At 41.2% G+C, this 25769-nt stretch overlaps 1 protein-coding gene and 1 pseudogene across 3 annotated transcripts in view; one reads left to right on the forward strand and one right to left on the reverse strand.

Moving 5' to 3' along the window:
- The window catches only part of Csnk1g1 (casein kinase 1 gamma 1), a 158704-nt gene that overhangs the window by 70014 nt on the left and 62921 nt on the right, over positions 1-25769 (reverse strand). For 2 of the 3 annotated variants that reach the window (XM_042687714.1, XM_042687711.1), the window contains 2 exons: positions 21640-22040; positions 6008-6048 (listed from right to left, as the gene is read on the reverse strand). In XM_042687714.1, the coding sequence (XP_042543648.1) occupies positions 6008-6048; positions 21640-21820 (222 nt within the window). In that variant the 5' untranslated portion in view covers positions 21821-22040. Of the gene's footprint in view, positions 1-6007; positions 6049-21639; positions 22041-23990; positions 24113-25769 lie in introns of all 3 variants that reach the window. The other variant, XM_042687713.1, reaches the window with a different exon arrangement.
- Positions 21191-21284, forward strand: LOC122114726 (annotated as a pseudogene).

Here is a 25769-nt window from a genome sequence, read left to right on the forward strand (position 1 = left end):
AATAAGATGTCAATTTTTTTTTTTTGGGGGGGGGGGGGGTCGGTTGTGGGGGCAGAACTCGGCCTGGGCGCTGTCCCTCAGCTCTTCAGCTCAAGGCTAGCACCCTACCACTTGAGCCACAGTGCCACTTCTGGCATTTTTTGCTTTTGTGGTGCTGAGGAATCAAACCCAGAGCCTCAGGCATGCGAGGCAAGCACTCTACCACTGAGGCAACTTCCCAGCCCTGTCAAATATTTTTTAAAAGCTAAATGCATAAAAGCTAAATGCATAATTTTTCTGTTTTTAGAAAAATATATTCTAAAAAAAAAAGTTTCAGCTGGGCGCAGGTGGCTCATGCCTGTAATCCTAGCTACTCAGGAGGTTGAGATCTGAGAATCGTGGTTCAAAGCCAGCCCAGGCAGTGAGACTCTTATCTCCAACTAACCACTAGAAAAGGGGAAGTGGTGCTGTGGTTCAAGCTGTAGATCTCTCCTTGAGCTGAAGAGCGCAGGGACACACCCAAGCCCAGAATTCTAGCCCCACAACCAACCAAAAAAAAAAAAAGTTTCAAATAGGGCTGGGAAGGTGGCTCAGTAGTAGAGTGCTTGCCTTGCATGCTTATAACCAAAAAGAAAAAAAGCCGGAAGTGGCACTGTGGCTCAAGTGGTAGAGTGCTAGCTAGCTCAGGCCCCATGACCTGACACACACAAAAACAAAACAAAACAAGCACACACCCAGGCGCCCATGGTTCATGTCTATAAATCCTAAGCTACTCAGGGGACTGAGATCTGAGGATCACAGCTCAAAGCCAGCCTGGGCAGGAAAGTCCATGAGACTCATATCCAAATAACCACCAGAAAACCAGAAGTAGCACTGTGGCTCAAGTGTTAGAGAGCTCGCCTTGAGCTAAAGAGCTCAGGTACAGTGCCAAGGCCCACAGAGTTCAAGACCCACAACTGACCAAAAAAAAAGGCACAGGGGCTGGGAAGGTGGCTTAGTGGTAGAGTGCTTGCCTTGCATGCCAGAGGCCCTGGGTTCGATTCCTCAGCACCACATAATCAAAAAAGAAAAAAAGCCGGAAGTGGCGCTGTGGCTCAAGTGGTAGAGCGCTAGCCTTGAGATGAAGAGCTGAGGGACAGCGCCCAGGCCCAGAGTTTAGGCCCCACGACCGGAAAAAAAAAAAAAAAAAAGGCACAAAAGAGTAGAGATGTGCTCAGTGACAGAACCCCTTTCTTATAAGTGTGAGACCCTGATTTCAAATCCCATTATTACTAGAAACAAACAACAAACCACCTTTATATGAGGGGGAGGGGAGGTAAATTCTAGTCTATGCTTTATTGGATAATTATTTTTAAATGTTTCCTCCCATTTCATAGGTTGCCTTTTCATTCTGCTAAATGTCTCTGGATCCACAGAAGCTTAAAACTTTGCTAAAGTTCAATTTATCAATTTTTCTTTGGTTGTTCGTAATTTTTGGTATCATACAAAAGAAACTGCTGACAAATGCAATGTGATATTATTTTTCCCCTATGATTTATGGTCACGGAGGTCTTTAATTCACCAAGTATTTGTTTTTCCCCCCGGTCCTGGGCTTGAATTCAGACACTGAGCCCAGTCCCTGAGCCTCTGTGTGCTCAAGGCTAGTGCTCTACCACTTGAGCCATAGCACCACTTTTTCTGTTTATGTGCTATGGAGGAATTGAACCCAGGGCTTCATACATGCTAGGCCTAAGTACTTTACCACTAAGCCCAAGAGTTAATTTTTGTACATAAGGTAAAGGTTCAACTTTATAACATTTGGACATCCAGTTTTCCCAGCACCACTGGTTGAAAATACTGTCCTTTTTCCCACTGAGTGGTTTTATGTCCTATTTATTCAGTGTTCAAGAGATTTTCCAACTTCCTTCCCTTGGTAACACAGGCTGATGTTTAATAAGTTGCATAGATTATTGAGCACAAAAGTTCAGATGAGAAACAGTACCCAGGCCCTGAGTTCAAGCCCCCGGACCGGCACAAAACAAAACAATACAAAAATTCTTATTACTGTATACTTGCTCCTTTAACTTTATTTTTCAAGACTGCTTTTGAGATTTTTTTCTTCTATTAGAATTCTGTCTATATTTCCTCTACCAAATTTATACTAGTCAATTTATCTCTATATTATTATTATTATTATTTTTTTGCAGGGGTGGGGGGCGGCCAGTCGTGGGCCTGAACTCTGGGCCTGGGTGCTGTCCCTCAGCTCTTTAGCTCAAGGCTAGCACTCTACCACTTGAGCCACAGCGCCACTTCCGACTTTCTTTTTGCTTATGTGGTGCTGAGGAATCGAACCCAGGGCCTAAAGCATGCAAGGCAAGCACTCTTACCACTGAGCCACCTTCCCAGCCCTTATCTCTATATTATTGACATGATTTACCATTACATTTCACTTCCTCTATTATTTTTCCTTCTACTTTGTATGGCCAATGTAGCTCAGTAGTAGAAGGCATACATTGCACGTATGAGGCCCTGGGTTCAATCCCAGGAGGAAGAAAAACAAAACAAGAACTCTAAGAATGGAATTTATATCTATTAATATGGTATGTCTGAGAACTACATTTCTCTTTCAAGTAAAAAGGTAAATAAAGGTGTTTTAGAGCATAGCAGTCTTATCTGTGAGTCTGTTTTCTTGATGTTTGGCTTATTCTCCAAGGAATACAACAGTATAGTGACTGAGCTCCTTTCATTGTAAGGGAAAAATCTGTATTAAGTATCATGCTCCTATAAGGTAGCCATCTGCTGTAGGTTTAGGATTTCAGGCAGGCATGTGTGTTCCAGAATAACCAGGATTCTGGCAAGTGGCCAGACTTCTATGAAAATGAAATAAACATCTGGCACAGAAATACAAAGAAGCTCTGCTGGCTGCTGTTTCAATTCTACTTTGTTTGGATCTTCATTGTGGGCTCTTGTTTCTTTGGTTTTTAAGAACTTTAAAAAACAACTAGCCTCAGGGCATCGGTGGCTCACGCCTGTAATCCTACCTACTCAGGAGACTGAGAGCTGAGGATTGTGGCTCAAAACCAACCCCTGCAGGAAACTCTGAGACACTTATCTCCAATAAACCACTCAGAAAAGGGAAGCGGCACTGTGGCTGAAGTGGTAGAGTACTGCCTTGAGCTGAATAGCTGAGGGATAGTGCCCAGGCCCAGAGTTCAAGCCCCACAACCAACAACAACAAAAAAAAAGCCTAGGTACCCTAGGTATGGTGGCTTATGACTGTAGTCATTAGAATTCGAATTAAGTAGATCCCCTTTCTTCTCCTTTCTCCCCAGAAATAACACCTCTAGCTTGCAACTAATGAAGTTCAAAGCTACCTGTAAACTTTGGGAGACTTACTAGTATTTCTAGAGGGCAGACATTTATATAGAAATTAGTCATATAAATTATTCCATATAACTAAAAATGGCTTGGAATCAACTTTAAATACAAGAAAGAACTGTTTCTAAACTTATTGTTCCTCCAAGAAATAAAATTAATCTTTCTTTTCCTTCTTTCCTTCCTTCCTCTTTCTTCCTTTCTCTCTCTCTTTCCTTTCTTTCTCTCTTTTCTTTCTTTCTTTTCTTTCTTTCTTTCTCAGTTGCAGAGCTTAAACTCAGAGCCTGGGCACTGTCCCAGAGCTTTTCTACTCAAAGCTAGAACTCTACCACTTTGAGCCACAGCTCCACATCTACTACTTCTAGTTTTCTGGTGATAAGAGTCTCACAGACTTTCCTGTCTAGGTTGGCTTTGAACCATGATTAGCCTACTGAGTAGCTAGGATTACAGGCATGAACCTGTAGCACTAAGCTTAAAATTAATTATTTTTTAAGTAGGGCATTTTTGTTCTTTGTGGGTTATGGGGCTTGAACTCAGGGTCTGGGCCCAGTCCCTGAACCTCTTTGTGCTCAAGGCTACTGCTCTACCACTTGAGCCACAGTGCCACTTCAGGTTTTTTAAAGGTTAATTGAAGATAGGACTCTCATGGGGAATTTTCTGTCCGGGCTGGCTTCAAACTGTGATCCTCAGATCTCAGCCTCTTTTTTTTTTGGTTGGTCATTGGGCTTGAATTCGGCTTGGACGCTGTCCTTGCGCTCTTCAGCTGAAGTTGAGTGCTCTACTGCTTGAGCCACAGCGCCACTTCTGGCTTTTTCAGCTTATGTGGTTCTGAGGAATCGAACCCAGGGCCTCATGCATGCAAGGCAAGCACTCTACCACTGAGTTAACTTCCCAGCCTTGAAAGATTTTTAAGACCCTGATTAGAAAAACAGATTTGGTTTTCTTCTAAATTTATTTAGCAGTTTGTTGTTGTTTTTATTGTTGTTTTCTGTCAGTCACGAGGCTTGAATTCTGGGCCTGGGCACCGTCCCTGAGCTCTTCAGCTCAAGATAAGCACTCTACCACTTGAGTCACAGCACCACTTTTGGTTTTCTGATGGTTAACTGGAGATAACAGTCCCATGGACTTGCCTGCCTGGGCTGGCTTTGAACCCCAATCCTCAGATTCAGCCTCCTGACTAGCTAGGATTACAGGTGTAAGTCTGCAATCTTTATTTAGTAGTTTTTTTTTGTTTTTTATTTTTTTGGGTCCGGTCGTGGGGCCTGAACTCTGGGCCTGGGTACTGTCCCTCAGCTCTTCAGCTCAAGGCTAGCGCTCTACCACTTGAGCCACAGCGCCACTTCCGGCTTTTTTCTTTTTGCTTATGTGGTGATAAGGAATCAAACCCAGGGCCTCATGCATGCAAGGCAAGCGCTCTACCACTGAGCCACCTTCCCAGCCCTATTTAGTAGTTTTAAAAAGTTAAAAATTTTTGAAAATTGTCAGGAGCCAGTGGCACATTATCTATAATCCTAGCTACTCAGGAGGTTGAGATTTGAGGATCATGGCTCAAAGCCAGCACAGCAAGAAAAAGTCTGTGAGATTCTTCTCTCCACTAAACTACCAAAAAGGCTAGAACTGGAGCTGTGGCTCAAATGTTAAAAGAATAGCTAGCCTTGAGCAAAAAAAAAGCTCACCTTGGCCCTGAGTTCAAGTCCCAGAATTGGCACACAATGCGCCCTCAACACACACGCACACACGCACGCACGCACGCACACATGCACATGTGCGTGCAGTAAAGCTGGGTAGAGTGGCTCAGGACTGTGTAATTCTAGATGCACAAGAGGTAGAAATTGGGGGATTGAAGATTGAGGCCAGTCCAGGAAAAAAGGTCATGAGAGGCTGAGAATGTGGCTTAGTGGTAGAGGGCTTGCCTAGCAAGCATGAAGCCCTGGGTTCATTCAATTCCTCAGTTTCACATAAACAGAAAAAGCCAGAAATGGTGTTATATGTAGCTCAAGTGGTAGAGTGTTGTTAGCCTTTAGCAAAAGAAACTCAAGGACAGGCCCCAGGCCCCAAGTTCAATCCTCAGGACAGGAACAACAACAAAAAAAGTGTATAAGACTCCATCTCAAAAAATACTTGTGCAGGGGCTGGGAAGGTGGCTCAGTGGTAGAGCGCTTGCCTCGCATGCCTGAGGCCCTGGGTTCAATTCCTCAGCACCACATAAGCAGAAAAAGCCAGGAGTGGCGCTGTGGCTCAAGTGGTAGAGCGCTGGCCTTGAGCTGAAGAGCTGAGGGACAGCGTCCAGGCCCAGAGTTCAGGCCCACGACTGACAAAAAAAAAAAAAAATTTGTGCATAGTGGCACATCCTGGTACAATGACTAGATGGATGCAGTGGTACATGACTGTTATTCCCTGAAATGTAAGGAACACAAGTAGGAAGATTGTTGCCCAGGCTGGCCAGGGCATAAAGTAAAACTCTACCTCAAAAATAACCAATACAGAGCTGAGATGCAAAGTGCTTACCTAGAAATCCAACATCCTAACTTCAATTCCCAGTACCAAATGAGAAAAGTAAAAAAAAAAAAAAAAAAGTAAAAAAGTAACCTCAGTACAGCCAAAATTAAAATACAAAAAATATTAGCACCAAGAATACCAAAACATAATTACTACAAACACAAATTCTACTCACCAGTTTGATTGCTACATATTCATTGGTGTAGAGATTTTTACCTAAAGGAAAAGCAGAGTATATATATATGTTTAGTGTCATTTCTTCTGGGAAATCCACAGAAAAATCTTAGCTTACAGGGTCATGAGAAAGGTCACATTCCCAAAGCTGTTCACATACATGAAATATGATTTCTAAGTGAAAACTAAACAGAGATAATGAGATCCAGCAAGACTAGAAAACAAAGAAAAAAAAAAAAAAAGCTTGGGAATCCAAAGATGTAAGCTACACAATAAAATTATATTTTAAGAAAAAGAGTAAATCAACCAACCTTGACTTCTTCCTGTTCCCTGACACAATATTTTTTCCCAACTATTGTACCATAAGGCAACCAAAGAAAAAAATGCCATAATTTCAAAGACAGAATTTTAACTTGGATTGGAGATATAGGTCAGTGGTAGAGTGAATGCCTAGTATGTGTGAGACCCCCAAGTCCAATCTTCAGTACTGAAAACTGGGGGAGGGAGGGAGAGTAATTTAACCTCTTGCCACAATAAACACAAACTGATTTTTCTAACATACTAATAGAATATTTTTTATTGTTGTCCTAGTATTTAGTGGCAACTTTAGCTGACCTAATGTATAGATAGAATGAAATAAAATAAAATATTACCCAGTTTCTCCTTTTGTGGAACTCATTGACTGTCTATAAGCAGATAGTTCTTCTGTTTAACAGAGCTCATCAGAATTCTACTCTGTATGAATAGGAAACAAATCTTTACCTGTACAACACATAGCTCAGGGTTCTTCCTAAATCCTGAAATAATTTTTTTTCTAAACTTGTATACCTAGAATCAATATTTTCCTGCACACCTAAAGAACCTAGAGTAATGACGATAAGAAGAGCAACAGCCACTTAGTAAGTCCATATTACATGCTGAGTATTTAGCCCATGCCCAGCCTGAAACCTTTTCAATCCTCAAGCCCTTGGCACATTCTACATAGTACAGCTACTGCACTAGATTCATACTATTTCTCATATTTTTTCTCCTATTTTATTCCATTAGAGAATAAGTATCATATCCTGAGGGTAGGAAAATTAGGTAATTGTTTTCTTCTTTTTTCTTCTTCTTCCTTTTTTCCTCCTCCTCCTTCTCCTCTTCCTCTGCCTCTTCCTTCCTTCCCCTTTCCCCTTCCCCTCCCCCCCCTCCTCCTCATTTTTGTTTTTTTGTCAGTCCTGGGGCTTGAACTCTGGGCCTGGGCACTGTCCCTCAGCTCTTCAGCTCAAGGCTGGTGCTCTATCACTTGAGCCACAGTGCCACTTCCTGGTTTTTTGGGAGATAAGGGTTTCATGATTTTTCCTGCCAGGGCTGGCTTTGAACTCTGATCCTCAGATCTTGGTCTCCTGAGTAGCTAGGATTACAGGCTTGAACCACCAGGGCCTGGCCAGTTTTCTTAACGCTTTCTAGTGTTTTAAGACCATATTCTGCACATATGACACTTAAAACCCAGACTGATTTATTGGGATATACTGTATTACTGCTTTTAAAAACTACTAATCCAGGCAGGAAAGTCCATGAGACTCTTATCTCTAATTAACCACCAGAAAACCAGAAGTGGCACTGTGGGTCAAAGTGGTAGAGTGCTAGTCTTAAGCAAAAAAGCTCAGAGAGTGTGGTTCTGTGGCTCAAGTGGTACAGTGCTCACCTTGAGCTGAAGAGCTGAGGGACGGCACCCAGGCCCAGAGTACAAGCCCCACAATCAACCCCCCCCCACCAAAAAAAAAAAACCCTGGGACAGCGCTTAGGCCAAGTTCAAGTCCTACAACCAACCAAAGTGGGGTTGGAACCTAACATAAATAAATAGCTTTATATGTACATATCATGGAAAAGGATAAAGGTATATAAAGAGTCCACAATTATTTTCTAATTTCACAGTTATTTTCTGATTTTTTGGGGGGGGGGAGGGGGGGGCCGGACATGGGCTTGAACTCTGGGCTTGGGCATTTTCCCTCAGCTCTTCAGCTGAAGGCAAGCATTCTACCACTTGAGACTCAGTGCCACTTCCGGTTTTCTAGTGGTTTATTGGAGATAAGAGTCTCAGGGACTTTCCTGCCTGGGCTGATCCTCAGATCTCAGCCTCTTGAGTAGCTAGGATTACAGGTGTGAGCCACCAGTGCCTGGCTATTTTCTGATTTTTATTTAACCTAACTTGGTCTTACAATAGAGAAAACCAAACACTGCATTTTTGAGAACAAAATGCTGTTTCTAAGCTCTCATTCACCAAACTGTAGAATGCACCTTGATTAGTCATCTCCCTCATCTTTCTCCCTTCTCCCATTTTACCAAATCTCCTATTTCTACTTTCATGTATGTAAACTGAATATGATTGTATTTGCCCACCATTCCTCTTTCCATCTGCTCCCCTCCTTTTAGCCTCCTTTGCCAGTCCCCTGGGTCATGAATTTATTTCAGCTTCCTGGTATTAAAAAAATGATATTCTTTTTTTTTTTTTTTTTTTTTTAAGAAATATATATTTTATTTTATTTTTTTATTTTTGTGTCCAGTTGTGGGGCTTGAACTCTGGGCCTGGGCGGTGTCCCTCAGCTCTTCAGCTCAAGGCTAGCGCTCTACCATTTGAGCCACAAGCCACTTCTGGCTTTTTTTCTTTTTTGCTTATGTGGTGCTGGGGAATCGAACCCAGGGCCTCAGGCATGCAAGGCAAGCGCTCTACCACTGAGCCACCTTCCCAGCCCAAAAAAATGATATTCTTAATCAGTGATCAGTCTTCACTACCAAGAGTCATTCCTCCAAAGTTCTCACTAAACTAAAAAGTGATAAACAAACTATAAAATTACTCTCAGCTTTATTTCATTTTATTTTGTTTTTATTTTGTGTGTGTGTGTGTGTGTGTGTGTGTGTGTGTGTGTGTGTGAGAGAGAGTGAGAGAGAGAGAGAGAGAGAGAGAGCGTTGTGGAGCCTGAACTCTGGGCCTGGGTGCTGTTCCTCAGCTCTTCGGCTCAAGGCTAGCACTCTTACCATTTGAGCCCCAGTGTCACTTCCGGCTTCTTCTGCTTATGTGGTGCTGAGGAATCGAACCCAGGCCCTCATGCATGCAAGGCAAGCACTCTACCAATGAGCCACTTTCCCAGTCCCTCAGCTTTAATTTTCTATCTATATAAAAATAGAACACAGAAGTATATTAATGAGATAGTCTATCACAATACCAAACATGGTGGCTGGTAAATAACAAAAGGCTAGCTTGGTTCATTACTGGTCATTTTCTACAAAAGGACCAAAAGAAATGAATACATACTACCCTTTTTATATCTACTTCTTAAAGAGTTGCTGGAGGACGCAATAATGCTCCCCAGCTAAGACTTGCCTATGTAAATTCTTCTAGGGGATAAATGCATCTGAACAGGGCAACATACAAAATGGAATCCTGTGTAAGTCTAGACAATCACTTAGCCACTGACCTCAGTGATACACAGTTTTCAGAAATTTTGCTCTAGAAGAATTTAATTATACAGACTGAAGACAAAAATTCTGCCCATTTAAAATGAGTAACTACTTCAGCTAAAAAATGTAAATAAAAATATAACAATAGATGTGAGAAAGGCAAGCAGCTTAATGGACAGAAAAATACCATTGATAACCTGGCACACTCCCAAGCACTCAAAGCTTTTAGTGTCTGTTGCACAAAATCCACAATGCCTCCCAAATGCACTTCCTGAAATGCGTTCTTTTATAGTTAATGGAAAACAAACTGTATTACATAGTAGTTTGGGAGCTTTATATCTAAATTCCGCTCTTTTGAAGCAGCAGTCCTAGATATAATGCTGCCAATAAAATCATCTGAACAAAATCTTCCTGTTTCAGTACCTACAAGAGACAACATTTACCCATAAGCTTTAGCAGACACCATATTATTTCAAAGAACCAGCAGATCTCAGTTCTCAGTCACATGAGAACATACAGTGTGATGGAACATACAGCCTCACTTCCCAGTTTAATTAGATCCCCAGCTGTTACATTTTCTTGCTCTAAAGTAAAAGCAGTATATGTACAAATTTCTATCAGCCAAATGAAGTTAAGGTAATTAGCAGCTATAATGAGTAACCACTTCTTCATACCTCCCATTAGTTACCATGTCTACTTACAGACAAGAGAACCGGCAGACCTACTACCTCCCCCATCTAAAGAAATCTCTCGCCAAGTGCCAGCGGCTCATGCCAGCGGCTCATGCCTGTAATGCTAGCTACTCAGGAGCCTAAGATCTGAGGACTGAAGTTAGAAGGCAGCCTGAGTAGCTAGGATTATAGGCATGAGCCGCCAGCACCTGGCCAAAAGCACATTTCTTTTTCGATAATGTCACTCCTTCCATCACTCTCATCAAGATAAACTAAGATTTTTTTAAGGGCTTGCCTATCAATAATAGTACACAGCTTATCATAATAAATCTTAATTGTTAACACTAACCAGTGATGGTATATAGCATGTTTACTATCAACAAAGTACCAAAACCTAAACTATAGGTTATGTTCTCTCATATTTATTTTATTTTACTTTTTTTGTTGTTGTTGTCAGTTCTGGGGTTTGAACTCTGGGCCTAAACATTGTCCCTGAGCTTCTTTTGCTCAAGGCTAGCACTCTACCACTTGAGCCACAGCACCACGTCCAGTTTTTTCTGTGTATGTGGTACTGAGGAATTGAACCCAGGGTTTTATGCATGCTAGGCAAATACTCTACCACTAAGCCACATATCCATAGCCATATTTTGCTTATTTTTATACTTACTTACATATATTCAGTTATTTATTGTTGACACATTGTAAGTGTGGAACTGTTACAATGGAACCTACCTGGTACAATTTAAGTATGATTTTTTTTTTAAAGTTCAGTGGGGTGCTAGTGGCTCATCAGTAATTCTACCTTCTCAGGGGGTTGAGGATCACAGTTCAAAACCAGCCCAGGCAGGAAAGACTGTTATCTCCAATAAACTACTGAGAAAAAGCAAGAAGTGCTACTGTGGTCTCAAGTGGTAGAGAATTAGCCTGAGATAAAGACACTCAGATATAGAGCCCAGGCCCTGAGTTCAAGCCCCAGACTCCCTGACCCATACACAAAAGTTCACATTCTATGAAGTGAAAAAAGCAAGTTTATATCATAATTTAATTGCATTTCTAAAATATGCCTCAAAATACATTTACAAATTCTGGAAAATTAAATCATTCATTAATTATCATCTCTGGAGACACTTGTTAAATAGAATTAAATCCCCAAAGATTCAACAACCTAATTAATAAAAAGGCAAAGAACCTAACTAGATAGATATTTCTCAGAAGAAGTAAAAACGCCTAATTAATACATGAAGAAATGCTTAATATCCCTTATCATAAAGGAAATGCAAACCAAAACAACCCTGAGATTCCATCTCACTCCAGTTGGAATGGCCATCATCAAGACATATTACCGGGCTGGGAAGGTGGCTCAGTGGTAGAGCGCTTGCCTTGCAATGCTCGAGGCCCTGGGTTCGATTCCTCAGCACCATATAAGCAAAAAGAAAAAAGCTGGAAGTGGCGCTGTGGCTCAAGTGGTAGAGCGCTAGCCTTGAGCTGAAGAGCTGAGGGACAGCACCCAGGCCCAGAGTTCAGGTCCCACGACCGGACCCAAAAAAAAAAAAAAAAAAGACATATTACCAACAACAACAAATGCTAGTAAGAATGCAGAGAGGGGTTTGGGAAGGTGGCTCAGTGGTAGAGTGTTTACCTTGCATGCATGAGGCCCTAGGTTCGATTCCTAAGCACCACATAAGCAGAAAAAGCCAGAAGTGGCACTGTGGCTCAAAGTGGTAGAGTGCTAGCCTTGAGCTGAAGAGCTGAGGGACAGCATGCAGGTCCAGAGTTCAGACCCCACGACCACCACCACCAACATCAACAACAACAAAAAAAATATGCAGAGATTTAGCTGGGTGTCAGTGGCTTGAGCCTGTAATCCTAGCTACTCAGGAGGCTGAGATCTGAGGATTACGGTTCAAAGCTAGCCCAGGCAGGAAAAGCTGTGAAACTCTTATCTCCAATTAACCACCCCCAAACTGGAAGTGGCACTGTGACTCAAATGGTAGAAGGCTAGCCTTGAGCACAAAGAGGCTCAGGGATAGCACCCAGACCCTGAGAGTTCAAGCTCCACAATTCATCTCTCCCCACCCCCTACCACCCCCCCCCACAAAAAAAAAGGATGGGAATGTTGCTTAGCAGTACAGTGCTTGCCTAGCATGCATGAAGCTCTGGGTTCGATTCCTCAGCACCACATAAACAGAAAAAGCCAGAAGTGGCACTGTGGCTCAAGTAGTAGTGTTTTAGCCTTGAGCAAAAAGAAGTTCAGGGACAGTGCTTAGGCCCTGAGTTAAGCCCCAAGACTGGCAAAAAAATAAAAAGCAAGGGAAAAAGAACTTGACAGGTTTATAAATTAGTGTAACCGGGCTGGGAAGGTGGCTCAGTGGTAGAGCCACTTGCCTTGCATGCCTGAGGCCCTGGGTTTGATTCCTCAGCACCACATAAGCAAAAAGAAAAAAGCCGGAAGTGGCACTGTGGCTCAAGTGGTAGAACACTAGCCTTGAGCTGAAGGGCTGAGGGACAGCGCCCAGGCCCAGAGTTCAGGCCCCACGACTGGACCCCCCAAAAAAACAACAAAACAAATAAATTAGTGTAACCACTATGAAAGAAAGTATGGGGGACTGGGAAGTTGGCTCAGTGGTAGAGTGCTTGCCTAGCATGCATGAGGCTCTGGGTTTGATTCCTCAGCACCACATAAGCAGAAAAAAGCTAGAAGTAGTGCTTAGGCTCAAATGGTAGGGCGCCAGCCTTGAGCTGAAGAGCTGAGAGACAGCACCTAGGCCCAGAGTTCAGGCCCACGACCAGGGGGGGGAAGAAAAAGTAAGTAGGGGATTCTTCAAAAAACTAAAAATAGAACTACTCTATAATCCAGTGATACCAAATTTTAGGTATTTATCAAAAAAATTATAAGTCTGGACACAATAAAGTTGTACAGCCATACACATTGTTGCACTATAATATTCAAGCAATTGAAACAGCCTAGATAACCTATAACACAGGAATGAATTAAAAAAACTGTGGTCTGTATATGGATATTTATGTATATACATGTGTGCATGTGTATATATATATATATATTTAACTCATCCAATGGGAAGATTATTGTATTGTATCATTTGCAGGAAAATGAATGGACCTAGAAAAAATTATTTTGAGTGAAGTTAGTCAGACTCAAAGATACAGAGAACACATGTTTTCTCTCATACGCAGACATTACATCAAAAATCTACTGACTAAAAAGTATGTTATATGCAGGGATGGAATTTAATAGTGCAAACTCTGAACAGCTAAGAGGTAGTTTAACAAAATGAAACATGTCTTGTCTGAGGATTGGAAGTTAAGGGGAGAGAAGCAAACAAATGAATAGAGAAATAGTGGGCAAATATAGTCATAAGGAGAGGGAGGACTGGGCCAAGAGGAAAAGAGTAGAGTAATGAAGAAAGGAAGAAAAGAAGAATGCAGTCAAGAATTCATTGCATATAACACAAAATTAAGAAAAGAGAAGGGGTTGGGCGCCAGTGGCTCATGCCTGTAATCCTAGCTACTCAGGAGGCTGAGATCTGAGGATCACGGTTCAAAGCCAGCCCAGGCAGGAAAATCAGTGAGACTCATATCCAATAAACCACCAGAAAACTGTAAATGGCACTGTGGCTCAAGTGGTAGAGCACTAGCCTTGAGCTGAAGAGTGGAGGGACAGTGCCCAGGCCCAGAGTTTAAGCCCCACGACCCACAAAAAAAAAAACAAAACAGAAAACTGGAAGTGACGCTGTGGCTCAAATGGTAGAGCACTAGCCTTGAGCTGAAGAGTGGAGGGACAGCGCCCAGGCCCAGAGTTTAAGCCCCACAACCCACAAAAAAAAAAACAAAACAGAAAACTGGAAGTGACGCTGTAGCTGAGCTGGAGAGCTGAAGGACAGCACCCAGGCCCAGACTTCAAGCCTACAACTGACAGACCAAAAAAATAAAAATAAAAAAATAAAATAAATATATATAAAATAAAAAATTAACTAACTAAAAAATAATGTACATATGTGAGATTAGAACCAGAAAACTTGAGGTGATGGAGCAGGGTTCAGATAAAGGAAAGAAAAATAGAAAAGGTAACACTAATCAAGATGTATTGTACACATATATTGATATGTTGAACTGAAACCTCTTGGTACAACCACTTAAAGATAATGAGTTTATTTGAAAAAAAAAAACAACTTTTTTTGGGGGGGAGTCAGGCACTTTTTTTTTTGCCTACCTACTCTGAAGGCTAAATTTCTAAATATCAGAAACGTATTTCCATGTATATGACACATACCTGTCAAAAGTCAACACATTCACAAATTCTATATTATTTGGTATCCCTACCAATCATCCCAGCCCTATACTAAGTCATTCATGTAGTTTCCTAAAACTGGAAGGATGCCTCCACAAAGTACCAGTGACCAAATCTTTTCTATCCTCAAATTTTGAATCCACTTCTTTTGTGTGTGGGGAGGTACCTGTTTCTGGAGCTTGAACACTGGGTACTGTCCTTAAACATTTTTTCCCTCCTGCTGGCAACTCTATCCACTTGAGACACAGCTCTACCTATGGTTTTTTTGATGGTTAACTAGAGATAAGTCTCAAGGACTTTTCTGCCCAGGCTGTCTTCAAGCCATAATCCTTAGATCTCAGCTTCCTGAGTAGCTAGGATTACAAACATGAGCCACCAAGCACCTAGCTCTAATTCACTCCATCCATCTCACTGCCATTTTCAGAATCAAGCTAGGTTAAGACTGCCACTTTTTTTTTGGTCGTGGGTCTTGAACTCTGGGCTTGGGCGCTATCCCTCAGCTTTTCGGCTTACCGCTTTACCGCTGGAGCCACAGGGCCACTTCTGGTTTTCTAGTCGTTTATTAGAGATAAGAGTCTCACTGACTTTTCCTGCCCAGGCTGGCTTTGAACTGTGATCCTCAGATCTCAGCCTCCTGAGTAGCTAGGATTACAGGCCCGGCACAAGACTGCCACTTTTAACCTTGACTACTCCCCAAGCAAACATTTTCTTCAGTACCATTATATATATATGCACAATGAAAGGAGTTGGGATATAAATATTAATAAAACCAGATCATGTCACTCCAATGTTCTGAAAACCTTGATCATTCCATGTCACTGCATACAGGGTAAAATCCAATACTTTAAAATTAAATACCAGGCAAACATTTTACAATATGGTCCCAATTCATCTGATAACAACTCCTCTATTATTTTTTTTTCACTTCATATCTTATGACCCAGTCATACATCTAACTAGCTCTTTATAATAGATAAAGCACATTCATAATGCCCAGGTCTTATACATCTTGAGCCCTTCTTCCTTGTGCTCGCCAGCAGAATCCTGTCCAGCATCAAATAATACCTCCTCCTCTCTGAATCCTTCATTTAGCTTTGCCAAGTATAGTTTAGTCTGTCTACTGTCACAGTACTTTGTATTGCAATTTTCTTTTTTTTTCTTTCTTTCTATTCTTTTCTCTTTTTTGTCAGCTGTGGAGCTCAAACTCAGGGCATAGACACTGTCCCTGAGCCTCTTTGTGCCCAAGGCTAGCACTCTACCACTTGAGCCACAGTGTCACTTCTGGTTTTCTGGTGGTTAATTAGAGATAGTCTTAAGGGGACTTTTCTACCTGGGTTAGCTTGGAACTACAATCCTCAGATCTCAGACTCCTGAGTAGCTAGGATTACAGGCGTGAGCCACTGGTGCTTGGCTTTGTAATTTTTCTTTTATCTTTACCCAACACCGTTATCTTTAGGGGCAGATGTTGCACGTCACTGTATCCTTCCCTTTTATACTACCTATCCTCACCATATCCTACCCCAAGTACAGCATTAGTAAACATCCAAGAAATGCTTGTTAAATGAACAGTGAGGTAGAAAGGTATTTTCAGAGAACCAAAATATACTAATCAGGCCAGGAATGGTGGGACATGTCTGTAATACTGGCACTTGGAAGGGCTAAAGTAGAAGGATGGCAAGTTTGAACCCAGTCTTAGCTATAGAACAAGATGCTATGGAAGAAAGAAAAGAGGTAGGAGTGAGAAGGAGAATATGAAAGGAAAAAAGGAGAAAAAAAAGAAAGAGAAGATGTACTAATTTCATTTCACTAAGGTCACTAACCTCATATGCTTAGAAAATAAAGGAGCCTATAGGGGCTGGGAAGGTGGCTAGTGGTAGTGCATTTGCCTTGCATTCATGAGGCCCTGGGTTTGATTCCTCAGCACCACATAAGTAATAAAAAGCCAAAGTGGCTCTGTGGCTTAAGTGGTAGAGTGCTAGCCTTGAGCTGAAGAGCTGAGGGACAGCGCCCAGGCCCAGAGTTCAAGCCTCATGACTGATAAAAAAAAAAAAAGGGGGGGGGGGGCTATACTTTATTTTATTTATTTATTTTTGTCAGTCATGGGGCCTGAACTCTGGGTCTGGGAGCTGTCCCTGTGCTCTTCAACTCAAGGCAAGCGCTCTACTGCTTGAGCCACAGTGACACTTCTGGTTTTCTGGTGGTTTATTGGAGATAAGAGTCTCACGGATGTTCCTGCCTAGGCTGGCTTTGAACCTCGATCCTCAGGTCTCAGCCTCCTGAGCAGTTAGGATTACAGGCTTGAGCCATCAGCGCCTGACTATATACTTTTAATTTGTTCCCTTCTTTGTCTAGCCATCTAACACTCTATCTCATCTATTACAATAAGTTATATAAAAAGAATTCCTGCACTCCAAAAGAATTGTAGCCATGTAAGGAGAAGGTCTTAACTAGTAAATAAATATACAAAATTATTTCAGAAAGTTATAGTTACCAATGTGAAGAATTCAAGAAAGGAATTTGCGACTGTTGCAAAAAAAAAAAAAAGTAAGTAAACAAACAGCTATAAAAAAGCAGTTTGGAGCAGGGCACCGTGGCTGACTCCTATAATCCTAACTACTCAGGAGGCTGAGAACTGAGGATGACAGCCCAGGCAGGAAAGTCAGTGAGACTCTTTTTTTTTTTTTTTTTTGGGTCCGGTCGTGGGGCCTGAACTCTGGGCCTGGGCGTTGTCCCTCAGCTCTTCAGCTCAAGGCTAGCACTCTACCACTTGAGCCACAGCGCCACTTCCGGCTTTTTTTTTCTTTTTGCTTATGTGGTGCTGAGGAATCGAACCCAGGGCCTCATGTGTGCAAGGCAAGCGCTCTACCACTGAGCCACCTTCCCAGCCCATCAGTGAGACTCTTATCTCCAATTAACCACCAGAAAACCAGAAGTGGCCCTGTGGCTCAAGTGGTAGAGCACTAGCCTTAAGCTGAATAGCTGAGGGACAACACCCAGGCCCAGCGATGAAGCCCCATGACTGACCAAAAAAAAAAAAAAGAAAGCAGTTTGGTGAGGCAGAATATGCTAGATAGATGCTAGAGAAGAAATGTACTCATTTAGCCGGGTGCTGGTGGCTCATGCCTATAATCCTAGCTACTCAGACTTGAAATCAGCCCAGGCAGGAAAGTCCATGAAACTCATCTCCAATAAACCACCAGAAAATGAAGTGGCACTGTGGCTCAAGTGGTAGAGTGCTCACCTTGAGCTGAAGATCTGAGGGACAGTGCCTAGGCCCAGAGTTTGAGGCCCATGATGCCAGGGGTAGGGGTGGGGTGGGGTGGGGAGTGGGAAGTACTCATTTAAATGGGAGTGAGGAAGAAGTTACAAGAACAAAATAGCCTCTAAAAAGATGATAAGCTAAACCTCAACAATAGGAAACAAGGGGCTGAGAATGTGTCTTCCTGGTAAAGTGCTTGCCTAGCATGCATGAAGCCCAGGGTTCGATTCCTCAGTACCACATAAACAGAAAAGGCCAGAAGTGGCACTGTGACTGAAGTGGTGGAATGCTAGCCTTGAGTAAAAGCAGCTCAGGGACAGTGCCCAGACCCTGAGTTCAAGCTCTAGGACTGGCAAAAACAGCAACAACAACAACAAAATAGGAACCAACAACTATGCAAGATTTTAGGGAAAGAATTTTCCATCCCAGAGAATTAAAGCAGGAATATACTTGGTACCAGGACCTGGTGGTTCACATTGCAATCCTAGCTACTCTAGAGACTAAGATCTGAGGATCCTGATTAGAAGGCAGGCCAAGAAAGAAAAACCCCATGAGACTCTTCTCCAATTAATCACCAAAAAGCCAGAAAAGGCAGAAGTGGAGGTGTGGTTCAAGTGGTAGAGCACTGGAGACTAAGATCTGAGGATCCTGATTAGAAGGCATGCCAAGAAAGAAAAACCCCATGAGACTCATCTCCAATTAATCACCAAAGAGCCAGAAAAGGCAGAAGTGGAAGTGTGGCTCAAGTGGTAGAGCACTAGCCTTGAGTGGAAAAAGCCAACTGAATTTAAGCCACAGCACAAGGAAAGAAGGGAGAGAGAGAGAGAGAGAGGAAGGAAGGAGAGAGAAAGAAAGAGAGAGAGAGAAAGGAAGGAAGGAAGGAAAGAAAAGAACGAACGAAAGATATATGAAAGTATCAATCACCAGAAAAGGAAATGAGTTTAGAGAAGTAGGGCTTTGTACCAATGAGGTGGTCATGTGAAGGCCTACCTGAGCCTCCTTGGTATCTCTTAGTTTATATTTGCTGTTATCTATACAATCTTCTGCTTACTCATACATAGAAAAGAAAATTATAAAAATAGGGTACATGGCCCACTCTAGTGTTCAATGGGTGCCAAATTATTCTAAAAGTACCTTTCTACTTATGGGCTAATAAAGGCAGATAAGCACACAAGAATAGTCATGGGCTGGGAATATGGCTTAATGGTACAGTGCTTCTCTAGCATGCATAAAGTCCTGGGTTTGATTCCTTAGTCCCACATAAATAGAAAAAGCCAGAAGTGGTGCTGTGGCTTAAGTGGCAGAGTGCTAGTCTTGAGCAAAAGAATCTCAGGGACAGTGCCCAGGTCCTGAGCTCAAACCCCAGGACTGGAAAAAAAATAACACAGCAAGTCAAAATGAGAAATATCAGCCGGGCGCAGGTGACTCACGCCTGTAATCCTAGCTACCAGGAGGCTGAGATCTGAGTATTGCAGTTCAAAGCCAGCCCAAGCAAGAAAGTCCGTGAGAGAGCTGAGAAGATGGCTGTGGTAGAGCGCTAGCCTTGCATGCCTGAGGCCCTGGGTTCGATTCCTCAGCACCACATAAGCAAAAAGAAAAAAGCTGGAAGTAGCGCTGTGGCTCAAGTGGTAGAGTGCTAGCCTTGAGCTGAAGAGCTGAAGGACAGCGCCCAGGCCCAGAGTTCAGGCCCCACAACCAGACCCCCCCCCCCCCAAAAAAAAAAAAGTCCGTGAGACTCTTATCTTCAATTAACTACCAGAAAACTGGAAGTGGAAGTGGCACTGTGGCTCAAGTGGTAGAGCGCTAGCCTTAAGCTGAAGAGCTGAGGGACAATGCCCAGGCCCAGAGTTCAAGCTCCATCACTGACAAAAAAAAACAACAATAAAACGACAAATATCAGTACAGCATGGTAGTGAACATTCACATTCCCAACACTCAAGAGGAAAGGCAGGAGAATGGATTACATAGTGGGTTTACATAGTCGATTACATACTGGGTTATACATAGTGAGTCTGAGGCCAATCTGGGCAACACAGAAGACTAAAAACAAAAACAAAACATCCTCTAATGTATACATATTCTAAAGTATAAATGAACCACAAGTTTATCCTATTAATTGAGTGGATTTTTCCATTTTCATGTAAACTTGTTAGTATAACCTTAGCCTCCAGTGATTATTCACTATCCAAGGTTTTTCTTCACTTTCACAGAATTTAAACAATTATCTGTTGTTAGGAGAATGTACAAGTTTATACACATTACAAACTATCTCTCAGCAATAATTTTGTAGATGTTTATTCCATCATCTCTTTGATGCTTGTAGTACTGTGATGTTGAAACAAAGTAAAACCATTACATAAATGAATGTTTGCAAAACTTGTTGCCAAAGCAACTGAGTAGTTGCTAGGAAGTCATGCAGTGTGAAATTACACATCTTACTCCTATTCTCAGTAGCATCTGCTGGCTTTCCTAACTCGAACATGAACATATCTCTAAATAGAAAGAGCCTTTCATTATCCTAGTCAGGTCCAATTCCAGGTTGCTAGCCTTCATTGTAAGCATCCTTAAATTTAATTCTGTACCCAGTGCTGTTTAGTATAATGACATTTCCCCCAGAGCTCTCTACAGGTAATCAGATGGTTTTTCCTTCTTCTTTTGCAAGATCATCAGAAGTAACAGAGGTATGAAACAGTATTAATTTCATGTTCCGTTCTTCCCACTCATCCAAAAGCCAAAGCTTCTTACAATGAGTATTTATAATTTATAGATTCAATAGCTGAAGGAAATACTGTAGCCTACAAGGAGACCTATGCACATTCCATAAGCTGATCACTTTATATAAAGTCTTTCATGCCTGGTGCTGGTGGCTCAATACTGTAATCCAAGCTACTCAGGAGGCTGAGATCTGAGGATCCCAGTTCAAAGCCAGCCCGGGCAGGAAAGTCCGTGAGACTCTTATCTCTAATTAACCACCAGAAAACTGGAAGTGGTGCCGTGGCTCAAGTGGTAGAATGCTAGCCTTGAGCTCTTCAGCTCAAGGAGAGCACCCAGGCCCAGAGTTCAAGAACCATGACCGACAAAAAAGTCTTTCATTTTCTCTTCTCAAGTAGAGTGGCCCATTATATAATTACCTACTATGCCTTCTCCATCTCCAATCTTTAAACATGTTGGTATGTGTTATGATTCATCATCTTACACATAAAATCAAACCTGAAATAGCAAATTTTTTGGTTGGGAAGTAAAAATGCAGAAATTTTTCTTGGAGTTTTAACTCAATCCTAATGTTGAGAACTCTAGGAGAAAAGCAAGTAGTATGCACTGGAAAATCTCTCTAACTAAATTACTGAGTAAAGATTTACTCCTCTTCCAGGGGTAGAATCTGAATTTTTTTTTTTTTGAGACAGTGTTTTCACTAAGTAGTAAGAGTGCTGGTGTTAACAGTGGCCATCACCAATTCCTGGCTTAGTCCCTTCTTCAACTGTAACTCAAGAATCAAACAACCATGCTACACATATACTAAAACTGAAATGATGCAAGAAAATTAGCATGGCCCCTGTACAAAAATGATACATAAATTTGTGAGGTGATCCATAGTTTTTAAAATAAAAAGAATTAAAAGAATCAAACTCATCTGCATTACATGAAAATTTGTTAAAAACTCAAATTCAGGTTCTACATCAAACCTTCTATATCAGAATTTGCAAACAAATCTCCTGGTATCACAAAATCGCAGAACTAGTGGAAAGTTTAAAAAAAGCACAGAGAGAAGAGAAATGAACCTTGGACAATAAAATTATGATTAAAAATTACTACAGCCTATTCCACAAATTCTTCATTTCTTATGCCATTTGTTTCTACTTAAAGAGAAACTGGCCATAGAGTTATAAATTACTTGTCTTGAAACTTATTGTTATTGAAGCTAATGGAAGCAAAGGACACAACCAAGTTCTTACCTAATCTGAGCTCTCCGAAGTTACCACACCCTATCTTCTTGCCAACCCTGAAGTTGGGTCCCACCATGAGAACCCCAGAGGATGATGACGTGCCAGAAGATCGGGAGCAATGTGCACTCCTTTGTGCCATGGGTTTAGTTGTTCGTTGTCTTTCATCCTTTTCCCTACCAGGATGGTCCATGATCCTATACAACAGAGTCTTTGCACAATGAGTAACCTCAGTTTGTATGCCTCTCTTCAAATACAAAAGTATGTCCAAATAAACTGTAGTCAGAGAAAGATAAGGAGTTCCTTTGGCACCATATTTATGCTTCTAATGTATCTCCAGGAGATGAAAGACCACTGATTAGTTCCTGTAGGACATGTTGTCTGTAGATCTCAAGCATAGGACATTTTGTAACCTAAGGTAAAAATCAAGAAAACATGCAGTTAAAAATTAAATTTAAGACAAATTGAGACAGTCACTACTAATTAGAATGGATATTATCCAAAGATGAAGAAAGTGGATCAATGGAGATTCCTGAAACAAGTTTGGTTTTATATCCTCCAACAGCTTAGCCATCTGGATTATTCATGTGTTAACATGCACTTGGTAGGCTGCAAACCTAGGGAACACACAAGACTTTAACAGAAAATGAATTCTTCCAGTTTCATACATGTGACCAAAAGGAAATGTATTGTTGAGTTTTTTCATCATTGTCTTAACAGAAAGACATGATGGGGTTGAAGTCAAATTAACTGTGGACAATTTAATTAAAAGCACTTTAAAATTTGTCCAGAACCAATCAGAAACAGAACTGTTGCTCTTTCCTATATCTACCATTAACCAAGCACTGGCATCAGTCAGGCAACCCAAAAATTTACCAACTGACACATTACTTTCCTTTTTTGAAGAAAAAAGAGTCAAAATTTAATTGGACATTTTTTTAAGGCATGTATATTTTTTTAAAAATCACAGAAAATAAAATTCATTAGGTGTTTAGATTTGGAGATTTACATGAATTTTAATATAGGAAGCACTGGGAGGCATGTGAACACCTAAATGAAAACAAATTATTTAAGTTGTGTTTAATGGAGACAAGGCCTCACTATCAGCACAGGCTAGTCTATCCTGCCTCAGCTTCCTGAGTGCTGCAATTACAGGTGGAATGTAGGCATGCATGTACCACCAACTCCAGGCTTAAATGATTTTTTTCCTTTTTAAAATAAAAAATTTTATTTGCATATATTAGTTGTTCTAGGAGACACAAATTATTTTTGTAAGGAAATTTTCAAAACCTTATTGACTAAGTGGTCCTAGATTAAAGCTTCAGAAACCTCAACTTTTAGTCCAGTTTTTTAGAAATGTAAATCATCTAATATATTATTTATCCCTAACAGAATTCATTAGTGTCCAAATATAAAACAGCCCAATACAAAATTTATAATGCACCAATTTTGATGCTATGTTTGACAATATACATGAGCATCTCTAACAATATAATACATGTTTTGATTTTTTTCCCCATAGTTCCTGGCTCATTATTCCCATAGCTTCTCTCCCTAAGTGACAAAAATGGTTCACCATAAACCACAGTAAGCAAGCTTTTCTCTGACCTTCTTGCTTGCCTTTCACGGATGCTTTTATCCTTTTCACCCCAAGTCTAACCACAGAAACTTCAAAACCAAAAATATACTCTAAATTTTCCCATCTTTAGATGGAGATAGCAGGCACTCATTTCAGAAGGGGACCTGCTCTCTACTCAGGAGGAACACTGAACAAACCTGCTCCCTACCCAGGAGGAACACTGAACAAACAGCCCAAGAAGAATCTGAACAGGCAGGCCTTGCTGGGGTTTCCCATTCAGTCTATTAGCATTAAATCAAACCCTTTTTGGTCCAATCACATTTGTACACACTTATCCATGCTTTAATCATAACTATGAAATTAAGTCCTCATGACAACCTAAAATGACAGGTATCAGGATCTTCCTGGTAACTGTAGATATGAAGGTTCCTGGAAGATGGTGTGCCTGGACAGGGCATGGAAGAGGTACGGTTACACCCCTTCCAACATACCCCATCCTATGCAACTCTTCATCCATCCAGCAAATTATATTACAAATTATTTGAGCACAAAACACAATGTGTCATAGCCCATTGAAATATGATCAGTCAACTAATAACTTAAATTTCCTAAATTATCACTATACTATCTTGTCTATTTCTCTTATTTTTTCATTTGTATTTACTTTCTTAACAGATGAGGCTTATTTTATGCTTTTCATTCATTAACCTTTTGCATTACACTTAAGATCCAAATAACATTAGTCTCAGCTCTCACGTAACCCTTATTAACCATATATACTTACATGTATATATTAGGAATAGTGCTTGCCTGGCTATGAGCCTTATAGATAGCCTAAAACTTCATTCAATGGAGAAACAGATGTTCATAAATCCTGCTTGTAAAACCAATCAATCACTTTACAACCTAAAAGTGGGGGGAAAAAAGCCATTTAATGAGTCAGTTTACTAATCTATGCACGGGACATTAAGTACTGCCTAATCTGTAATAAAGAGGAATATTATTCAATATAACTTTTATGTAGCACTTCCCACATAAGAAATTGAAGTATCTTTAATAGTTAAGCTTTTAAAAAAATTCTACCTCTTTATCAATATCCGCTGCTCAAAACTATTTTGGTTCCAACCATAAACTCTGTACCTTGCCATTTAAAGCCTTTCAATATTAACACTTTATTTAAATTTATGTATTACAAAACTATATGGGAGGGATTGGGAATGTGGCTTAGTGGTAGAGTGCTTGTCTAGCATGCATAACGCCCTGGGTTCAATTCCTAGGCACTGTGGCTAAAGTGGTAAAGCTTTGAGCATAGAGGACTCAGGGAATGTACCCAGGCCCTGAGTTCAAGACCCAGGACTGGCAAAAACAAAAACAAAAACAAACAAAAAACCCACAAAACTATATGGGGGGAAAAAGCTACTAGATAAACATAGTCTTCAGTTTGATTTAATGCTTGTTTATACCTTACCTCTGTGGTACACTCTTTTATAATCAAGCCATTGTTTATATTTTTGGGGGCCAGTTCTGGGCCTTGAACTCAGGACCTGGGAGCATTCCCCGAACTGCTTTTGCTGAAGACTAGAGCTCTGCCATTTCAGCTATAGCTCTACCTTCAGTTTCATTTGCGATTAATTGGAGGTAGGAGTCTCACAGACTCACTCCAGCCCAGGCTGGATTTGAAAAGCAATCCTCAGATTTCAGCTTTCTGAATATCTAGGATTATAGGCATGAGCCACCAGAACCTAAGCCCATTTTTAATACTTCAAATGTTACTTATTATGTACCTATAGCCTTCAGTTTCTTGCACAAGTTAGCACTTACAAATATTAAGTAGTAAGTAGAATCTTGTTCAATGAACAAGATTTCAGTAACATGACTAAATACTTACCACCCCCAATTAGAATTCATCCATCAAAAAGCTACTATATAGGGCTGGGAAGGTGGCTCAGTGGTAGAGCGCTTGCCTTGCATGCCTGAGGCCCTGGGTTCGATTCCTCAGCACCACATAAGCAAAAAGAAAAAAGCCGGAAGTGGCGCTGTGGCTCAAGTGGTAGAGCGCTAGCCTTGAGCTGAGGGACAGCGCCGAGGCCCAGAGTTCAGGCCCCACGACCGGACCAAAAAAAAAAAAAAAAAAGCTACTATATAATGCACCAGAGATCCTAGCAAATTATCATGTCAATAAAATGTCATATGTGGGGCTGGGAAGGTGGCTCAGTGGTAGAGCGCTTGCCTTGCATGCATGAGGCCCTGGGTTCGATTCCTCAGCACCACATAAGCAAAAAAAGAAAAAGAAAAAACCATAAGTGCTGCTGTGGCTCAAGTGGTAGAGCGCTAGCCTTGAGTTGAAGAGCTGAGGGACATCGTCCAGGCCCAGAGTTCAGGCCCCACGACTGGACCAAAAAATAAATAAATAAATAAAATGTCATATGTGGTTTTAAAAAAGCTACTAAATATATTCGACAAAGGCCTAATATCCAATATACACAAGGAGATCAAGAAACTAACCCCAAAATTAATATACAAATTACTAAGTGGACAAGGGAGCTAAGAAGAGGAGGAGCTA

This window comes from Dipodomys spectabilis, unplaced genomic scaffold, assembly GCF_019054845.1.
Source record: "Dipodomys spectabilis isolate Male_0828 unplaced genomic scaffold, ASM1905484v1 ptg000108l, whole genome shotgun sequence".
Taxonomy (NCBI): Eukaryota; Metazoa; Chordata; class Mammalia; order Rodentia; family Heteromyidae; genus Dipodomys; species Dipodomys spectabilis.